The sequence below is a fragment of the Lethenteron reissneri genome, unplaced genomic scaffold (assembly GCF_015708825.2).
Source record: "Lethenteron reissneri isolate LAM-NWPU_2019-01 unplaced genomic scaffold, ASM1570882v1 scaffold_1937, whole genome shotgun sequence".
Classification (NCBI taxonomy): Eukaryota; Metazoa; Chordata; class Hyperoartia; order Petromyzontiformes; family Petromyzontidae; genus Lethenteron; species Lethenteron reissneri.
Genome location: NW_026891704.1, coordinates 317453 through 334412, shown reverse-complemented (window position 1 = coordinate 334412; position 16960 = coordinate 317453). Strand labels below are relative to the sequence as shown.

At 53.7% G+C, this 16960-nt stretch overlaps 1 protein-coding gene across 2 annotated transcripts in view; it reads right to left on the bottom strand.

Annotated features, from left to right (window-relative positions):
* Positions 1-1736: 1736 nt before the first annotated feature.
* Positions 1737-16960, bottom strand: part of LOC133339617 (GRB2-associated-binding protein 2-like) — a 45692-nt gene continuing 30468 nt past the window's right edge. The window contains exons 3-8 of one of the 2 annotated variants that reach the window (XM_061547748.1): positions 15154-15325; positions 13630-13731; positions 10850-10916; positions 7097-7160; positions 6153-6230; positions 1737-4558 (exon numbers count right to left, since the gene is read on the bottom strand). In XM_061547748.1, coding sequence (XP_061403732.1) covers positions 4424-4558; positions 6153-6230; positions 7097-7160; positions 10850-10916; positions 13630-13731; positions 15154-15325 — 618 coding nt within the window. In that variant the 3' untranslated portion in view covers positions 1737-4423. Of the gene's footprint in view, positions 4559-6152; positions 6231-7096; positions 7161-10849; positions 10917-13629; positions 13732-15153; positions 15326-16960 lie in introns of those variants that run through there. The other variant, XR_009754753.1, reaches the window with a different exon arrangement.

The following is a 16960-nucleotide window of genomic DNA, read 5'->3' as shown; positions in this document are numbered from 1 at the left end:
AGGTGAGTGGGTGAGTGGGTGTGTGGATGAGTGGGAGAGTGAGATAGTGGGTGAGTGGGAGAGTGGGTGAGTGAGTGAGAGAGTGAGTGGGAGAGTGGGTGAGTGGGAGAGTGGGTCAGTGAGAGAGTGGGAGGGGGGTGAGTGGGAGAGTGGCTGAGTGGGTGAGTGGGAGAGTGGGTGAGTGGGAGAGTGGGTCAGTGAGAGAGTGGGAGGGGGGGGTGAGTGGGAGAGTGGCTGAGTGGGTGAGTGGGAGAGTGAGAGAGTGGGTGAGTGGGAGAGTGGCTGAGTGGGTGAGTGGGAGAATGGGTGTGGGAAAGTGAGTGGGAGAGTGAGAGAGTAGGAGAGTGAGTGTGAATGGGAGAGTGGGTCAGTGAGAGAGTGGGAGGGGGGGTGAGTGGGAGAGTGGGTGAGTGGGTGAGTGGGAGAGTGAGAGAGTAGGAGAGTGAGTGTGAATGGGAGAGTGGGTCAGTGAGAGAGTGGGAGGGGGGGTGAGTGGGAGAGTGGCTGAGTGGGTGAGTGGGAGAGTGGGTGAGTGGGAGAGTGGGTCAGTGAGAGAGTGGGAGGGGGGGTGAGTGGGAGAGTGGCTGAGTGGGTGAGTGGGAGAGTGGGTGAGTGGGAGAGTGGGTCAGTGAGAGAGTGGGAGGGGGGGTGAGTGGGAGAGTGGCTGAGTGGGTGAGTGGGAGAGTGGGTGAGTGGGAGAGTGGGTCAGTGAGAGAGTGGGAGGGGGGGTGAGTGGGAGAGTGGCTGAGTGGGTGAGTGGGAGAGTGGGTGAGTGGGTGAGTGGGAGAGTGAGAGAGTAGGAGAGTGAGTGTGAATGGGAGAGTGGGTCAGTGAGAGAGTGGGAGGGGGGGTGAGTGGGAGAGTGGCTGAGTGGGTGAGTGGGAGAGTGGGTGAGTGGGAGAGTGGGTCAGTGAGAGAGTGGGAGGGGGGGTGAGTGGGAGAGTGGCTGAGTGGGTGAGTGGGAGAGTGGGTGAGTGGGAGAGTGGGTCAGTGAGAGAGTGGGAGGGGGGGTGAGTGGGAGAGTGGCTGAGTGGGTGAGTGGGAGAGTGGGTGAGTGGGAGAGTGGGTCAGTGAGAGAGTGGGAGGGGGGGTGAGTGGGAGAGTGGCTGAGTGGGTGAGTGGGAGAGTGGGTGAGTGGGTGAGTGGGAGAGTGAGAGAGTAGGAGAGTGAGTGTGAATGGGAGAGTGGGTCAGTGAGAGAGTGGGAGGGGGGGTGAGTGGGAGAGTGGCTGAGTGGGTGAGTGGGAGAGTGGGTGAGTGGGAGAGTGGGTCAGTGAGAGAGTGGGAGGGGGGGTGAGTGGGAGAGTGGCTGAGTGGGTGAGTGGGAGAGTGGGTGAATGGGAGAGTGGGTCAGTGAGAGAGTGGGAGGGGGGGTGAGTGGGAGAGTGGCTGAGTGGGTGAGTGGGAGAGTGGGTGAGTGGGAGAGTGGGTGAGTGGGAGAGTGGCTGAGTGGGTGAGTGGGAGAGTGAGAGAGTGGGTGAGTGGAAGAGTGGGTGAGTGGGAGAGTGAGAGAGTGGGTGAGTGGAAGAGTGGGTGAGTGGGAGAGTGAGAGAGTGGGTGAGTGGAAGAGTGGGTGAGTGGGAGAGTGAGAGAGTGGGTGAGTGGAAGAGTGGGTGAGTGGCTGAGTGGGTGAGTGGGAGAGTGGGTGTGGGAAAGTGAGTGGGAGAGTGGATGGGAGAGTGAGAGAGTAGGAGAGTGGGAGAGTGGGTGAGTGGGAGAGTGGGTGAGTGGGAGAGTGGGTGAATGGGAGAGTGGGTCAGTGAGAGAGTGGGAGGGGGGAGTGGCTGAGTGGGTGAACCAAAGAGTTTGTTTCTAGACAATGAATTTGTGCTTCAGGGAAAATCATCAACTATGAATTTAAGTCAAAATCTCTGGTGCCCGCTTCATTCGCAAACTGGATCAACGGCACGCAGATAATCGAGGGTCTACTGCAATGATGAAAACGCAACATTCAACATTAATCAACGTCAAACAATCAAGTGGTCAAAATTATTTACACATTCTATAGCCTCCACAAGCTGATGGGGTGAGTGCCGCGTGGCGAACAGCACCTGTGAAGGCCGGCAAAGGAGTGCAGATCCACACAATAACAGCAGCCGCCATTCGTCACTAAGTGGCGGCAACGTCATCGCGGCACCTGTGCCAGGCTAGGTGCACTTTGAGGCAGAGGTCGCAAACGGGTTTTGATTCCTTACCCGTACCCGGCCGCACCTGGGTCGCAAACGGGTACCCGTACCCGGCCGTACCCATACCCTACCCGTACCCTGCCAACGTAGCATCACGTGCTAGAGCTCACCAATGGGACCATGTCCAGATCGCTTAAGGATCTGTGAGCTCCTCACACTACAATCCTATCTGGTTAAACCCTGGATGGATCATAGGCAAGCCAGCCTCAACAATTCAAACAGGCACAGATGGCCCTGCAAAGGGTTCCACTTTTCGCAAACATCGAGAAACGAGGGCATGACTGTGAGCTTTGTGTGGAGTATTACTTCCAGGTAGCTTCCACCACAGCGTTACGCAGCTGATGAAAAGATGCTACTTGACCGATTTGGAGTAAGACCTCCATTGCGAAACTGGAGCTGGTCATAAGCACACTTCCCAAGTCTGCAAACTCCTCCACTATTGTAATAGGTGTTTACCCTTTCAACTGGTACAAAAACTGACACCTTTATACAAGGCATCATGTTTGCAATAACCACAACACAAGCAGTCAAAATGCAAACAAAAAGAAACAACTCTGATGATGATGATAATGTATGCACTGTCCTTGAAGTTGATTGGTCCACACCCGAGACAGCTTTTCTTAGAGCCTAGTCTCCATTGGTGTTGGACCAGATGACGCCAAAAGGCATACTAATGATGCCTTGTATAAAGGTGTCAGTTTTTGTACCAGTTGAAAGGGTAAAAACCTACTACTATATTTTGCCACTGGTAAAGGAGATGTCTCATAGTGTAAATCCTCCACTATTTCCACAACTGCCCCGTCACTCATGGGGGGTTGAGGGGGGGTGGAGTATTTGATGATAGCAATTCTGAGATCATCAGCATATGTAACTTGGTTGACCAATAGGAAGCCATCCCTTGACTGCACCCAGGCATCGATGAGCCTCCAGTTGTATTTGCCGTACTCGATTAAACTTCTCATCACACCGTCTCGAAAAGCATCTCCAACTAGGTGGTGAAAGATGTGTCGAGGCTATTGTGGGTTTGAATGGGGTCCTAGATGGACACCCACCACCGCAGTGGAGGAATGGCAGGCACAACTTACCAAGCTCATGGTCAGTGGGCAGATCAAGTCCACGGCAGGTCCTGGTGTCAAGGACATGGGCCCGCATCTGCTGTTCCATCACTATCTAGTCCAGCAGATGTTCTTGATTGGAACCTATCCCAAGGGGCCACTTTAGCCAGCACCTGGGACAGGTAATAGAAGCCATCTGACTCATCGGCCTTGCCTGCATCCCTCCAATGATGTCCGTCTTCGGTAGGGACGCAAGCAACCACCATCACCACCACCACCACCATTTCTCGCTTCCCGTTGTTGAGCAAGCGAGCCCAAAGTGGCCAGGGACTCATGACTTCCCATACCTCACCTCCACGCTCCCACACACCCCTTCGTTATTTTGTCGTCTCCTACCTTGAGTCGTGGACTGTCCACCCCACCTGGTTACTGGGGTCAGAACGGGTCCTCAGAACCTCCTGGATTCTACAGAGGTCCAGACAACACCGGTCCATAGACTCGCACTCACAAAGACAAAGACCCCCCGTGTAGCCTCCGCAGGCTGTTGGGCAAGTGCTGTTAGCGAGCACCGAGTAGCGATGTTTACACACTGCTACACCAGGTACTCATCTGAGGCTGAGTCGACCTAGGGGAGACCCACGATAATCGTCGCCGGTGTTGTCCGTGCACGGGAATCGAACTCGGGTTGCCAGGTTCATAGCGCTAACCGCTACACTACCGCTCACACTCACAAGTTGAAACCCTCACACACACACAAGGTGAAACACTCACACACACACAAGTTGAAACACACACACACAAGGTGAAACATACACACACACACACAAGTTGAAACACTCACACACACAAGGTGAAACACTCACACACACACAAGTTGAAACACACACACAAGTTGAAACACTCACACACACAAGGTGAAACACTCACACACAAGTTGAAACATACACTCACACACACACATATATACACACACAAGTTAAAACACTCACACACTCACACACACACAAGTTGAAACACACACACACAGAAGGTGAAACATACACACACACACAAGTTGAAACACACATACACCCTGCTGGTGGTGAGTGGGTGACTGTGATTGTCCACCCTGCTGCTGCTGGTGGACTAGGAGGTGACTGTGATTGTCCACCCTGCTGCTGGTGGTGGACTATGAGGTGGATCCTCAGAGGGCGTCCCGCGCGTGCCTCCACTCGTGACGGGTGCTCTGCAGGGCGAGCGTGCGCTCGTGGTCCACCGTCACGTAGTCCACCCGGCACAGCGCCAGCGGGGACGGGGGGGAGGGGGGCAGCACCCCCACCTGGGGGGCGGGGGGGGGGAGGGTGGTGAGGGTGGTGAGGGTGGTGAGGAGGTGAGGGGGTGAGGAGGGGGGTGAGGGGGAGGTGAGGGTGGTGAGGGTGAGGTGAGGGGGTGAGGGTGAGGGTGTTGAGGGTGGTGAGGAGGTGAGGGTGAGGAGAGAGGGTGAGGGTGGTGAGGGTGGTGAGGAGGAGGTGAGGGTGGTGAGGGTGGTGAGGGTGAGGTGAGGGGGTGAGGAGGAGGTGAGGGTGGTGAGGGTGGTTAGGAAGATGTGAGGGTGAGGGTGGTAAGGGTGGTCAGGTAGTGCTAGTGATGGTAGTGAGTGATGGTGTGAGTGATGTGAGTGAGTGATGCTAGTGATGTGAGTGAGTGATGTTAGTGATGCTAGTGAGTGATGCTAGTGATGCTAGTGATGGTGCTAGTGATGTTAGTGATGGTGTTAGTGATGGTAGTGAGTGATGTTAGTGAGTGATGCTAGTAATGTTAGTGATGTGAGTGAGTGATGTGAGTGAGTGATGGTGCTAGTGATGGTGCTAGTGATGTTAGTTATGCTAGTGATGTTAGTGAGTGATGCTAGTGATGTGAGTGAGTGATGGGTCACCGGTGCTAGTGATGTTAGTGATGCTAGTGAGTGATGTTAGTGATGGTAGTGAGTGATGTTAGTGATGGTAGTTGATGCTAGTGAGTGATGTTAGTGAGTGAATGATGTTGGTGAGTGATGTGAGTGAGTGATGGGTCACTGGTGCTAGTGATGCTAGTGATGTTAGTGATGGTAGTGATGGTGCTAGTGAAGGTAGTGATGTTAGTGATGTTAGTGATGGTGTTAGTGATGTTAGTGAGTGATGGGTCACCGGTGCTAGTGATGTGAGTGATGCTAGTGATGTTAGTGAGTGATGTGAGTGAGTGATGATGTTAGTGATGGTAGTGATGCGAGTGAGTGATGGGTCACCGGTGCTAGTGATGTGAGAGTGATGGTAGTGATGTTAGTGAGTGATGTTAGTGAGTGATGTTAGTGAGTGATGGTGCTAGTGATGGGTCACCGGTGCTAGTGATGATAGTGAGTGATGGTAGTGATGATGGTAGTGATGCTAGTGATGTGAGTGAGTGATGTTGGTGAGTGATGTTGGTGAGTGATGTTAGTGAGTGATGTCAGTGAGTGATGTTAGTGAGTGATGGTGCTAGTGATGGGTCACCGGTGCTAGTGATGTTAGTGATGTGAGTGAGTGATGTGAGTGAGTGATGTTAGTGAGTGATGTTACTGATGGTGCTAGTGATGTTAGTGATGGTGGTAGTGATGGGTCACCGGTGCTAGTGATGTTAGTGAGTGATGTTAGTGATGGTGCTAGTGAGTGATGGTGCTAGTGATGGTGCTAGTGAGTGAGTGATGTGAGTGAGTGATGGTAGTGATGTGAGTGAGTGATGTTAGTGAGTGATGTTAGTGATGGTGCTAGTGAGTGATGGGTCACCGGTGCTAGTGATGCTAGTGATGTTAGTGATGGTAGTGATGATGCTAGTGATGGTAGTGATGGTAGTGATGGTGGTAGTGAAGGTAGTGATGTTAGTGATGGTGTTAGTGATGTTGGTGAGTGATGGGTCACCGGTGCGTGTGTAATCCCCCGAGCCTCCACGTCCACGTCCAGGTAGTTGACGCGTGTGGCGACAGTCACCATGCGGCTCTACAGAGACACAGATCCCATCCCGTGTAGCCTTCACACACTGTAGGGGCAAGTGCTGCTAGCCGGCTCTACAACAACAACGACAGCCACCGTTCGCCACCGTCTGGCGTTGATTTTACCACGGCGCCTGTGCCAGGCTAGGTGCACTCCAAGGTCACTCACTCAGCCACGCACTCACTGGCCAAGCCACTCACTCACCCATTCACCCACCCACTCACTCACTTACCCACTCACTCACCCACTCACTCACTCACCCACCCACTCACTCACTCGACCACCCACCCACCCACTCACCTACCCACCCACCCACTCACTCACCCAACCACCCACCCACCCACCCACTCACCCACCCACCCACCCACTCACCAACCCACTCACCCACCCACCCACCCACTCACTAACCCATCCACCCACCCACTCACTCACCCACCCACCCACTCACCCACTCACTCACCCACTCACCCACTCACTCACCCACCCACCCACCCACTCACCCACCCACCCACCCACCCACTCACCCACCCACTCACTCACTCACCCACCCACCCACCCACTCACCACCACCCACCCACCCACTCACCCACCCACCCCACTCACCCACCCACCCACCCACCCCACCCACCCACTCACCACCCACCCACCCACCACCCACTCACCCACCCACCCACCCACCCACCACCCACTCACCCACCCACCCACTCACCCACCCACCCACCCACTCACTCACCCACCCACCCACTCACCCACCCACCCACCCAATACCACCAATACCACAACCACCAACACCACCATCACTAATACCACCACCAACACCACCATCACTAATACCATCACCACCATCACCACAGTGACGGCTGCGTCATTACCATGGGGATGTATCCGTCTTTCTCGGTGTCCCAGGGCGTCTGGGTCTCAGCGGGCTCGGAGCTCCTGTAGCGGGAGATGCGTCCCATCAAGAGGCAGCAGCAGCAGTAGTAGCAGGAGCAGCAGCAGCAGGAGCAGCAGCAGCCGGAGCAGGAGCAGGAGCAGCAGCAGCAGTAGCAGCAGCAGGAGCAGCAGCAGCAGCAGGAGCAGCAGCAGGAGCAGCAGCAGCAGCAGGAGCAGCAGCAGGAGCAGCAGTAGCAGCAGCAGCAGGAGCAGCAGCAGGAGCAGCAGGAGCAGCAGGAGCAGCAGCAGCAGCAGGAGCAGCAGCAGGAGGAGCAGCAGGAGCAGCAGCAGGAGCAGCAGGAGCAGCAGCAGCAGCAGCAGGAGCAGCAGCAGCAGCAGCAGGAGCAGCAGCAGCAGGAGCAGCAGTAGTAGTAGCAGCAGCGGCAGCAGGAGCAGCAGCAGCAGCAGGAGCAGCAGCAGCAGCAGGAGCAGCAGCAGCAGGAGCAGCAGCAGGAGCAGCAGCAGGAGCAGCAGCAGCAGGAGCAGCAGCAGCAGTAGTAGTAGTAGCAGCAGCAGCAGGAGCAGCAGCAGCCGGAGCAGCAGCAGCAGGAGCAGCAGCAGCAGGAGCAGCAGCAGCAGGAGCAGTAGCAGCAGCAGCAGGAGCAGCAGCAGCAGGAGCAGCAGCAGCAGCAGCAGGAGCAGCAGCAGCAGGAGCAGCAGTAGTAGCAGGAGCAGCAGCAGCAGAGCAGCAGCAGCAGCAGCAGCAGGAGCAGCAGCAGCAGGAGCAGCAGCAGGAGCAGCAGCAGCAGGAGCAGCAGCAGCAGTAGTAGTAGTAGCAGCAGCAGCAGGAGCAGCAGCAGCAGTAGCAGCAGCAGCCGGAGCAGCAGCAGCAGGAGCAGCAGCAGCAGGAGCAGTAGCAGCAGCAGCAGGAGCAGCAGCAGCCGGAGCAGCAGCAGGAGCAGCAGCAGCAGGAGCAGTAGCAGCAGCAGCAGGAGCAGCAGCAGCAGGAGCAGAAGCAGGAGCAGCAGCAGCAGGAGCAGTAGCAGCAGCAGGAGCAGAAGCAGCAGCAGGAGCAGCAGTAGTAGCAGCAGGAGCGAGGTTGTAGCGGACGAGGGGCAATGCCAGTGAGTTAATGCCTCACGTAACACAGCAACACTCACCACTGCCAATGTTGGATGTACCAAGTTTCAGTTGTAACGAATTGTGGATTTATACGAAACTATAAACTCTTTAAAACTAAACTTGTTTTTACTTTAGCAGGTAAAGCTCACTGAGCGATGTAGCTCTTAAATTCGATGGGAGGATTTGACATTGAAGTCTATGGGAGCTTTTAACATTGAAGTCTATGGGAGCCTTTACCATTGAAGTCTATGGGAGAATTTAACATTGCAGTCTATGGGAGCCTTTAACATCGCAGTCTATGGGAGCCTTTAACATTGCAGTCTATGTGAGCCTTTAACATTGAAGTCTATGGGGACCTTTAACATTGAAGTCTATGGGAGCCTTTAACATTGTAGTCTATGGGAGCCTTTAGCATTGAAGTCTATGGGAACCTTTAACATTGAAGTATATGGGAGCCTTTAACATTGACGTCTATGGCAGCTTTTAACATTAGAGTCTATGGGAGACTTTAACATTGAAGTCTATGGGAGCCTTTAACATTGAAGTCAATCGGAGTTTAACATTGAAGTCTATGGGAGACTTTAACATTGAAGTCTATGGGAGTCTTTAACATTGAAGTCTATGGGAGACTTTAACATTGAAGTCTAGGGAAGACTTTAACATTGAAGTCTATGGGAGACTTTAACATTGAAGTCTATGGGAGCCTTTAACATTGAAGTCTATGGGAGCATTTAGCATTTAAGTCTATGGGAGCCTTTAACATTGACGTATATGGGAGGATTTAACATTGAAGTCTATGGGAACCTTTAACATTGAAGTCTATGGGATCCTTTAACATTGAAGTCTATGGAAGCCTTTAACATTGAAGTATATGGGAGGATTTAACATTGAAGTCTATGGGAACCTTTAACATTGAAGTCTATGGGAGCCTTTAGCATTTAAGTCTACGGGAGCCTTTACCATTGAAGTGTATGGGAGGATTTAACATTGAAGTCTATGGGAACATTTAACATTGAAGTCTATGGGAGCCTTTAACATTGAAGTCTATGGGAGCCTTTAACATTGAAGTCTATGGGAGTATTTAACATTTAAGTCTATGGGAGCTGGTAGGAACGTTGGGTTGCTCGGTCAATGGCCAGGGTCAACGGCGGCGTGGTGTATTCCGCAAATATTGCCGACTGTGGGGACGGGCACAAGCCGGCGTGAGGAGGCTAAACGTTGAGTTTTATAAGGGCACCACGGGGTGACCAGCCCCTCCCCACCCAGCCCCACCCCTCCCACCCCCACCCAGCCCCTCCCCACCCACCCTCCCCGCCTAGCCCCTCCCCACCCTCCCCACCCAGCCCCTCCCCACCCTCCCCACCCAGCCCCTCCCCACCCTCCCCTCCCCACCCTCCCCACCCAGCACCTCCCTCCCCACCCTCCCCTCTCCACCCAACCCCACCCCTCCCATTTTTGGATGCACGACGGACACAATAATCCCCTGTGGGCTGGTGTAACCAGGAGGTTCCTACCAGTATCAAGTGTTTGTCATGTTAAATGGTAAGTTACGAAGGCTGGCAACGACATAATCAATGCTGTCACAAGTTATTCACTTTACAAAGCTTCGATATACAAACGAAACTCCAGGAACGCATCGACTTCGTATATCGAGGTGTTGCTGTCATAATCATCTTAATCATCTTGATGGTCTAGCATCAGTCTGCTGCCAGTAGGTGGCGATGATGATAGTGGTGATGATGGTGGTGGTGATGGTGTTGGTACAGCATGATGATGGTGATGGTGCTGGCGATCATGGCGATAGTGATGGCGATGGTGGTGATGATGATGATGGAGGTGATGGCGGTGATGGTGATAGTGATGTTGGTGATGTTGGTGATGATGGTGGTGATGTTGGTGATGATGGTGATGTCGGTGATGTCGGTGATGTCGGTGATGATGGTGATGTTGGTGGTGTTGGTGATGATGGTGATGATGGTGGTGATGTTGGTGATGATGGTGATGATGGTGGTGATGGTGGTGATGGTGGCGATGATGGTAATGGTGGTGGTGATGGTGATGTTGGTGGTGATGGTGATGTTGGTGATGACAGTGATGTTGGTGATGTTGGTGATGATGATGATGATGGTGGTGATGGTGGTGATGGTGGTGATGATGTTGATGTTGGTGTTGATGGTGATGATGGTGATGTTGGTGATGTTGGTGTTGATGGTGATGTTGGTGATGATGGTGATGTTGGTGATGATGGTGGTGATGTTGGTGATGATGGTGATGTTGGTGATGATGGTGATGTTGGTAATGATGATGTTGGTGATAGTGATGATGGTGATGATGGTGATGTTGGTGATGATGTTGGTGATGTTGGTGGTGATAGTGATGATGGTGATGATGGTGATGTTGGTGATGTTGGTGATGATGGTGGTGGTGATGGTGATGTTGGTAATGTTGGTGATGACGGTGATGATGGTTATGTCAGTGATGGTGATGTTGGTGCTGTTGGTGATGATATTGATGATAGTGATGATAGTGATGATAGTGATGTTGGTGACGTTGTTGATGATGATGTTGGTGATGATGTTGGTGATGTTGGTGATGGTGCCGAGTGGCTGTGCCAGGCTCACGGTCCGCACCTCGGTGAGCTCCACGGAGCTTCCGCCTGAGGCCCGGGGGAGGCTCCTCCACTCCGCGTCTGCCCCCCTGCCCACACACACAAAGATAAAGGTACCCCACCGCCATGTAGCCTCGCCGAGACTGTTGGGGCAAGACTTCAATGTTAAAGGCTCCCATAGACTGCAATGTTAAATGCTCCCATAGACTCCAATGTTAAAGGCGCCCATAGACTCCAATGTTAAAGGCTCCCATAGACTTTAATGTTAAAGGTTCCCATACACTTCAATGTTGAATCCTCCCATAGACTTCAATGTTAAAGGCTCCCATAGACTTCAATGTTAAATCCTCCCATAGACTGCAATGTTAAAGGCTCCCATTGACTTCAATGTTAAATCCTCCCATAGACTTCAATGTTAAAGGCTCCCATAGACTTCAATGCTAAAGGCTACTTCATGAAAATTGTTACTGAGATGCCTCTGATTGACGTCTTGGGTTTATGCCACCGTGTTAAAGCGAGTTTTCATATCAGAATCTGCGTAAAAACTCTTCACAAGCTAAACCATTTTTCACGTTACCAGCTTAAAGCCCACTGAGCTAGGGAGCTTTCTTTCAGAAGCGACCTGCCCACAAACCATAGCGCAACGAAGTGGCTTGGGTGCTGAGTAGGTGAGTGGGTGGGTGAGTGGGTGGGTGGGTGGGTGAGTGGGTGGGTGGGTGGGTGGGTGAGTGGGTGAGTGGGTGGGTGAGTGGGTGGGTGAGTGGGTGAGTGAGTGGGTGGGTGGCTGGGTGAGTGGGTGGGTGGGTGAGTGGGTGTGTGAGTAGGTGAGTGGGTGGGTTAGTGGGTAGGTGAGTGGGTGGGTGGGTGAGTGGGTGAGTGAGTGGGTGGGTGAGATTGTGAGTGGCTGGTTGAGTGAGTGGGTGAGTGGGTGGGTGGGTGAGTGAGTGGGTGAGTGAGTGAGTGGGTGAGTGGGTGGGTGGGTGGGTGAGTGGGTGGGTGGGTGGGTGGGTGGGTGGGTGAGTGGGTGGGTGGGTGAGTGGGTGAGTGGGTGGGTGAGTGGGTGGGTGAATGGGTGGGTAGGTGGGTGGGTGAGTGGGTGGGTGAGTGGGTGGGGTAAGTGGGTGGGTGAGTGGGTGGGTGAGTGGGTGGGTGAGTGGGTGAGTGGGTGGGTGGGTGGGTGAGTGGGTGGGTGAGTGAGTGGCTGGGTGAGTGGGTGGGTGGGTGAGTGGCTGGGTGGGTGAGTGGGTAGGTGGGTGAGTGGGTGGGTGAGTGGGTGGGTGAGTGGGTGGGTGAGTGGCTGGGTGAGTGGGTGGGTGGGTGAGTGGCTGGGTGGGTGAGTGGGTGGGTGGGTGGGTGGGTGGGTGGGTGGGTGGGTGGGTGGGTGGGTGAGTGAGTGAGTGAGTGGGTGGGTGGGTGAGTGAGTGGGTGGGTGGGTGAGTGGGTGGCTGAGTGGGTGAGTGGGTGGGTGGGTGGGTGAGTGGGTGGGTGGGTGGGTGAGTGGCTGGCTGAGTGGGTGGGTGGGTGAGTGGCTGGGTGAGTGGGTGAGTGGGTGAGTGAGTGGGTGAGATTGTGAGTGGCTGGGTGAGTGAGTGGGTGAGTGGGTGGGTGGGTGGGTGAGTGAGTGGGTGAGTGGGTGGGTGGGTGAGTGGGTGGGTGGGTGGGTGGGTGGGTGAGTGGGTGGGTGGGTGAGTGGGTGAGTGGGTGGGTGAGTGGGTGGGTGAGTGGGTGGGTGAGTGGGTGGGTGAGTGAGTGGCTGGGTGAGTGGCTGGGTGGGTAAGTGGCTGGATGGGTGAGTGGGTGGGTGAGTGGGTGGGTGAGTGGGTGGGTAAGTGGGTGGGTGAGTGGGTGGGTGAGTGGGTGGGTGAGTGGCTGGCTGAGTGGGTGAGTGGGTGGGTGGGTGGGTGAGTGGCTGGCTGAGTGGGTGGGTGAGTGGCTGGGTGGGTGAGTGGGTAGGTGGGTGAGTGGGTGGGTGAGTGGGTGGGTGAGTGGGTGGGTGAGTGAGTGAGTGAGTGGGTGGGTGGGTGAGTGAGTGAGTGGGTGGGTGAGTGGCTGGCTGAGTGGGTGAGTGGGTGGGTGGGTGGGTGAGTGGGTGGGTGAGTGGCTGGCTGAGTGGGTGGGTGGGTGAGTGGCTGGGTGGGTGAGTGGGTGGGTGGGTGAGTGGGTGGGTGAGTGGGTGGGTGAGTGGGTGGGTGGGTGGGTGAGTGGGTGTGTTGGTGGGTGAGTGGGTGGGTGAGTGGGTGAGTGAGTGGGTGGGTGAGTGGGTGAGTGGGTGGCTGGGTGGGTGGGTGAGTGGGTGGGTAGATGAGTGGCTGGGTGAGTGGGTGGGTAAGTGGGTGGGTGGGTGAGTGAGTGGGTGGGTGAGTGGGTGGGTGGATGAGTGGGTGGCTGGGTGGGTGGGTGGGTGAGTGGGTGGGTGGGTGGGTGAGTGGGTGGGTGGGTGGGTGGCTGGGTGGGTGAGTGGCTGGGTGGGTGAGTGGGTGGGTGGGTGAGTGGGTGAGTGGGTGGGTGGGTGGGTGCTTGGGTGGGTGGGTGGCTGGTTGAGTGGGTGGGTGGGTGAGTGGCTGGGTGGGTGAGTGGCTGGGTGGGTGGTTGGGTGGGTGAGTGGGTGGGTGAGTGGGTGGGTGAGTAGGTGGGTGGGGTGAGTGAGTGGGTGAGTAAGTGGGTGGGTGGGTGAGTGGCTGGGTGAGTGGCTGGGTGAGTGGGTGGGTGGGTGGGTGGGTGAGTGGGTGGGTGAGTGGGTGGGTGAGTGTGGTGTGGCTGCCGTCGTTGGTAATGAAACCGGTGAGTCGCCAAGCGTCTTACCGGACCGCATCGGCTTCAGGTCGCGGTTGATCGGCGGGGGAGACAGAGACACGGATGGTGGCTTCCACAGAGACATCATCCCTGGGACCAGATCCACCACGGCTATGCGGAGACACGGGCACACACAGAGACACGCTTAGGCATATAGACATCGTCACACACAGAGACACGCTTAGGCATAGAGACACGGGCACACACAGAGACACGCTTAGGCATAGAGACACGGGACCACACAGAGACAAGGACACACTTAAAGACACGGTAAGACACAGAGACACGGACACACACAGAGACACGGACACACACAGAGACATGGGAACACACAGACACGGTAAGACACAGAGACACGGTCAGAGACACGATCAGAGACACAGGCGCACACAAAACGGTGCAACACAGAGACACAGAAACACGCAGAGACACCGTCACACACAGAGGCATGGCACGAACATAGATAGGGTCACACACAGAGGCATGGACGACAGCCGTCATTCGCCAATGAGTGGTGGTCACATCACCACAGCGCTTGTGCCAGGCTAGGTGCAGTCTGAGGAAGTCATGAGACAGACCCAGGTGTTATGAGTTGACTGCCTGAGATGACTGGCAGATGTAACAGCTGTGCTCCCCACTGTACAAATTTGTGGCGTTTTAGCTGCCCGGCGCTCCGCTCGTTGTTGTGAGCATCGTTCATTTTCCCTCCGCTGTTATTGGAGGGTGACTGCCAACTGCCCGGTACCATCCTTCACGAGCCTCCTCTATAGAGGCAGATCTTGACACCGCCGGTACCAGTCATCAGCAAGTCCACTCAGCTCCACGTCCTCCTGTACCGCATCAGTCAATCCGTGCCCATTCACCACCCCGCTATCTGGACAAACGGAAGCTGATTGGGCATGCGGTGGCTGGGCACGTGAGCTCAATAACTCGGCGAAATTAAGCCTCGCTTACCAGAGGAGCTCACTAATGAGACAGAGTTCAGATATTTCAGGTATATGTGCACTCCTCACGAAATCCAAAACGGGTTAAACCCAGGATGAATTGTAGGCAGGCCAGCATGAATGTTGTAACTGTCGCAGATCTTTCTTTAAAGGGGTTCACATTTCACAAGCATAGAGAAAGGAGGGAATGACCGTGGCCGAGAAGACCTGAAGCCTCGTGCGGAGCAACAGACCAGGTAGATTCCACGCAGCGTTACGCAACCGATGAAAAGATGTTGCCGCTCGATTGATTCGGAGTGAGACCTCTGCTGCTAAACCGGAGCCGGTCATGAGCACACTGCCCAGGTATGGGAAACTCTCCACTCTCTCCACAACTGCCCCATCACCGATTGGGAGTTGTGTGGGTGGAGTGTCCGATGGTACAAAATACCCAGGCAGGTGCTTAGTTTTGGTGGGGCTGATGGTAAGGCCCCACCTCTTAGTGGCACGCTCCAGTCTCAGAGAGACAGACACACACAGAGTCACACACAAACAGATACAAAGACAAAGACACACACACTGTGAGACCGCACGCACCACACCCACCCACCCAGCTGCTGCTGCTGCTGTGGGGGGAGGCGCTCCCCGTGGAGATGGAGCTGCTGGGGACCTCCAGACGGGATCCAGGGGGTGGGGGGAGCCCCCCGGCACATGGGGACGTAGTCGTTGCCCCTCATGAGCACGTAGCTGCCCCCCACCTCGTCAGCCACCTCCTCCGAGCCCTGCAACGGATTTATCGTCGCGATCAACGTTGGATGCCAGAGCTTGGGCAATGTTTTTTTTTCTTCCCATGGGGCTTGGGGCTTGTGCAATTCAATGTCTATTTAACACGTCGGCTTTAGCGACGAAATATTATCCATAGTAGAGTTTTGTTAAGCTGGTTGTAATTACCGGCAAAACGTCATACTCGAATGGTGAATGTAGTGGGTTTACTCTCCAACATTCTAGATTTGAAGCTTTCGTGACTGCAAGGATTCATATTGTTAGGTTTTTTCGGTAAAGTCACGTGGGTAAAAAAAAATTAAATTAATAAAAGTAAAATAAATAAATAAATTGCCCGCGTGACTTTACCGAAAAAACCTAAGAATATTACTCTCCAACACACCGATTAGTGCTGAACTAGTAACGAATTGGCACATTTTGATTCCGTGAGAAACCATTACTAATTAGGCGATGGGATATTCAGGCGATATAACCCAAGAACCTCTCTTGTGAATTCATTGTCGAGTTCGGAGATACGAACAAATCCAGGCTCTGTCGGGAACATAACCCATTTGTAAGTCGATGCCTGTTTGTGTTACGCACAAATGCATGTTCCTTCTTATTTATGAGTTTAACAACAGCGCTTCCCTTTTGCATTGAACTGTAACACGTTGGACCACGCTGACCATACGTACAATTATACAGTGAGCTGAGAGATACGAACAATCTTCTTGGTTCTTTTGGTAAAGTCACGTCTGAATGATGCTGTCTTTCCGACAGACCTGTTCTTCACCTGAGGACGGCTGCTTGCGTTGTGGCCGAAACGTCGTGAGAATGTTATTTGATTTTATTGTTTTATTTTTATTATTTTATTATTTCCCTTCTACGTGACTTTACTGAAAGAACCAAGAAGATGATTCCCTGCAGTCACGAAAGCTTTAATTCGAAAGAAACGAACAAATCCAACTTACGAACGGCTAGTTTAACATGTAGGCTTTTGCCACCAATATTATGCATGATGGAGGTTTTTGGGTTAAATCGCGTAAACATGAATGTGTGTTCATCTTCTTGGTTCTTTTGGTAAAATCACGTAGAATGGAAATAATGAAATAAAAAAAATAAAACATAATAAAATCATTCTCAGTGAGAATTATTTTAGCATGTTTTATTCTCAGTGAGAATTATTTTATTATGTTTTTATTTTATTATTTTATTATTTCCATTCTACGTGACTTTACCGAAAGAACCAAGAAGATGAATCCCTGCAGTCACGAAAGCTTTAAATCGAAAAATGAATGTGTGTTGTTCAGCCCACCACCACCCCACACCGGCAATCAGTAAGAGGTTTCTAACGTAAACAAAAAGTGCCAATTCGAACAGCTCTTTGGGAACGTAACCCGTTCGTAAGTCGAGGACTGCCCATAGAAATGTAACAGAAGTTGAATAAAAGACGGATTCTAGAAGTCGTCTCAACGAGCTTTATTACAGAAATAAGGGTGGCGTGGGGTGGCATGGGGGGTGGGGGGTGGGGGGTGGTGTAGAGGTGGGTGGTGGTGTGAGTGTTTTGGTGGTAGGTGGGTGGTGGGTTGTCGTGGGTGGGGAAGTGGCGTGGGTTGTTGTGCTGGGGTGGTGTGTGGGTGGTGGCATGGGGTGGG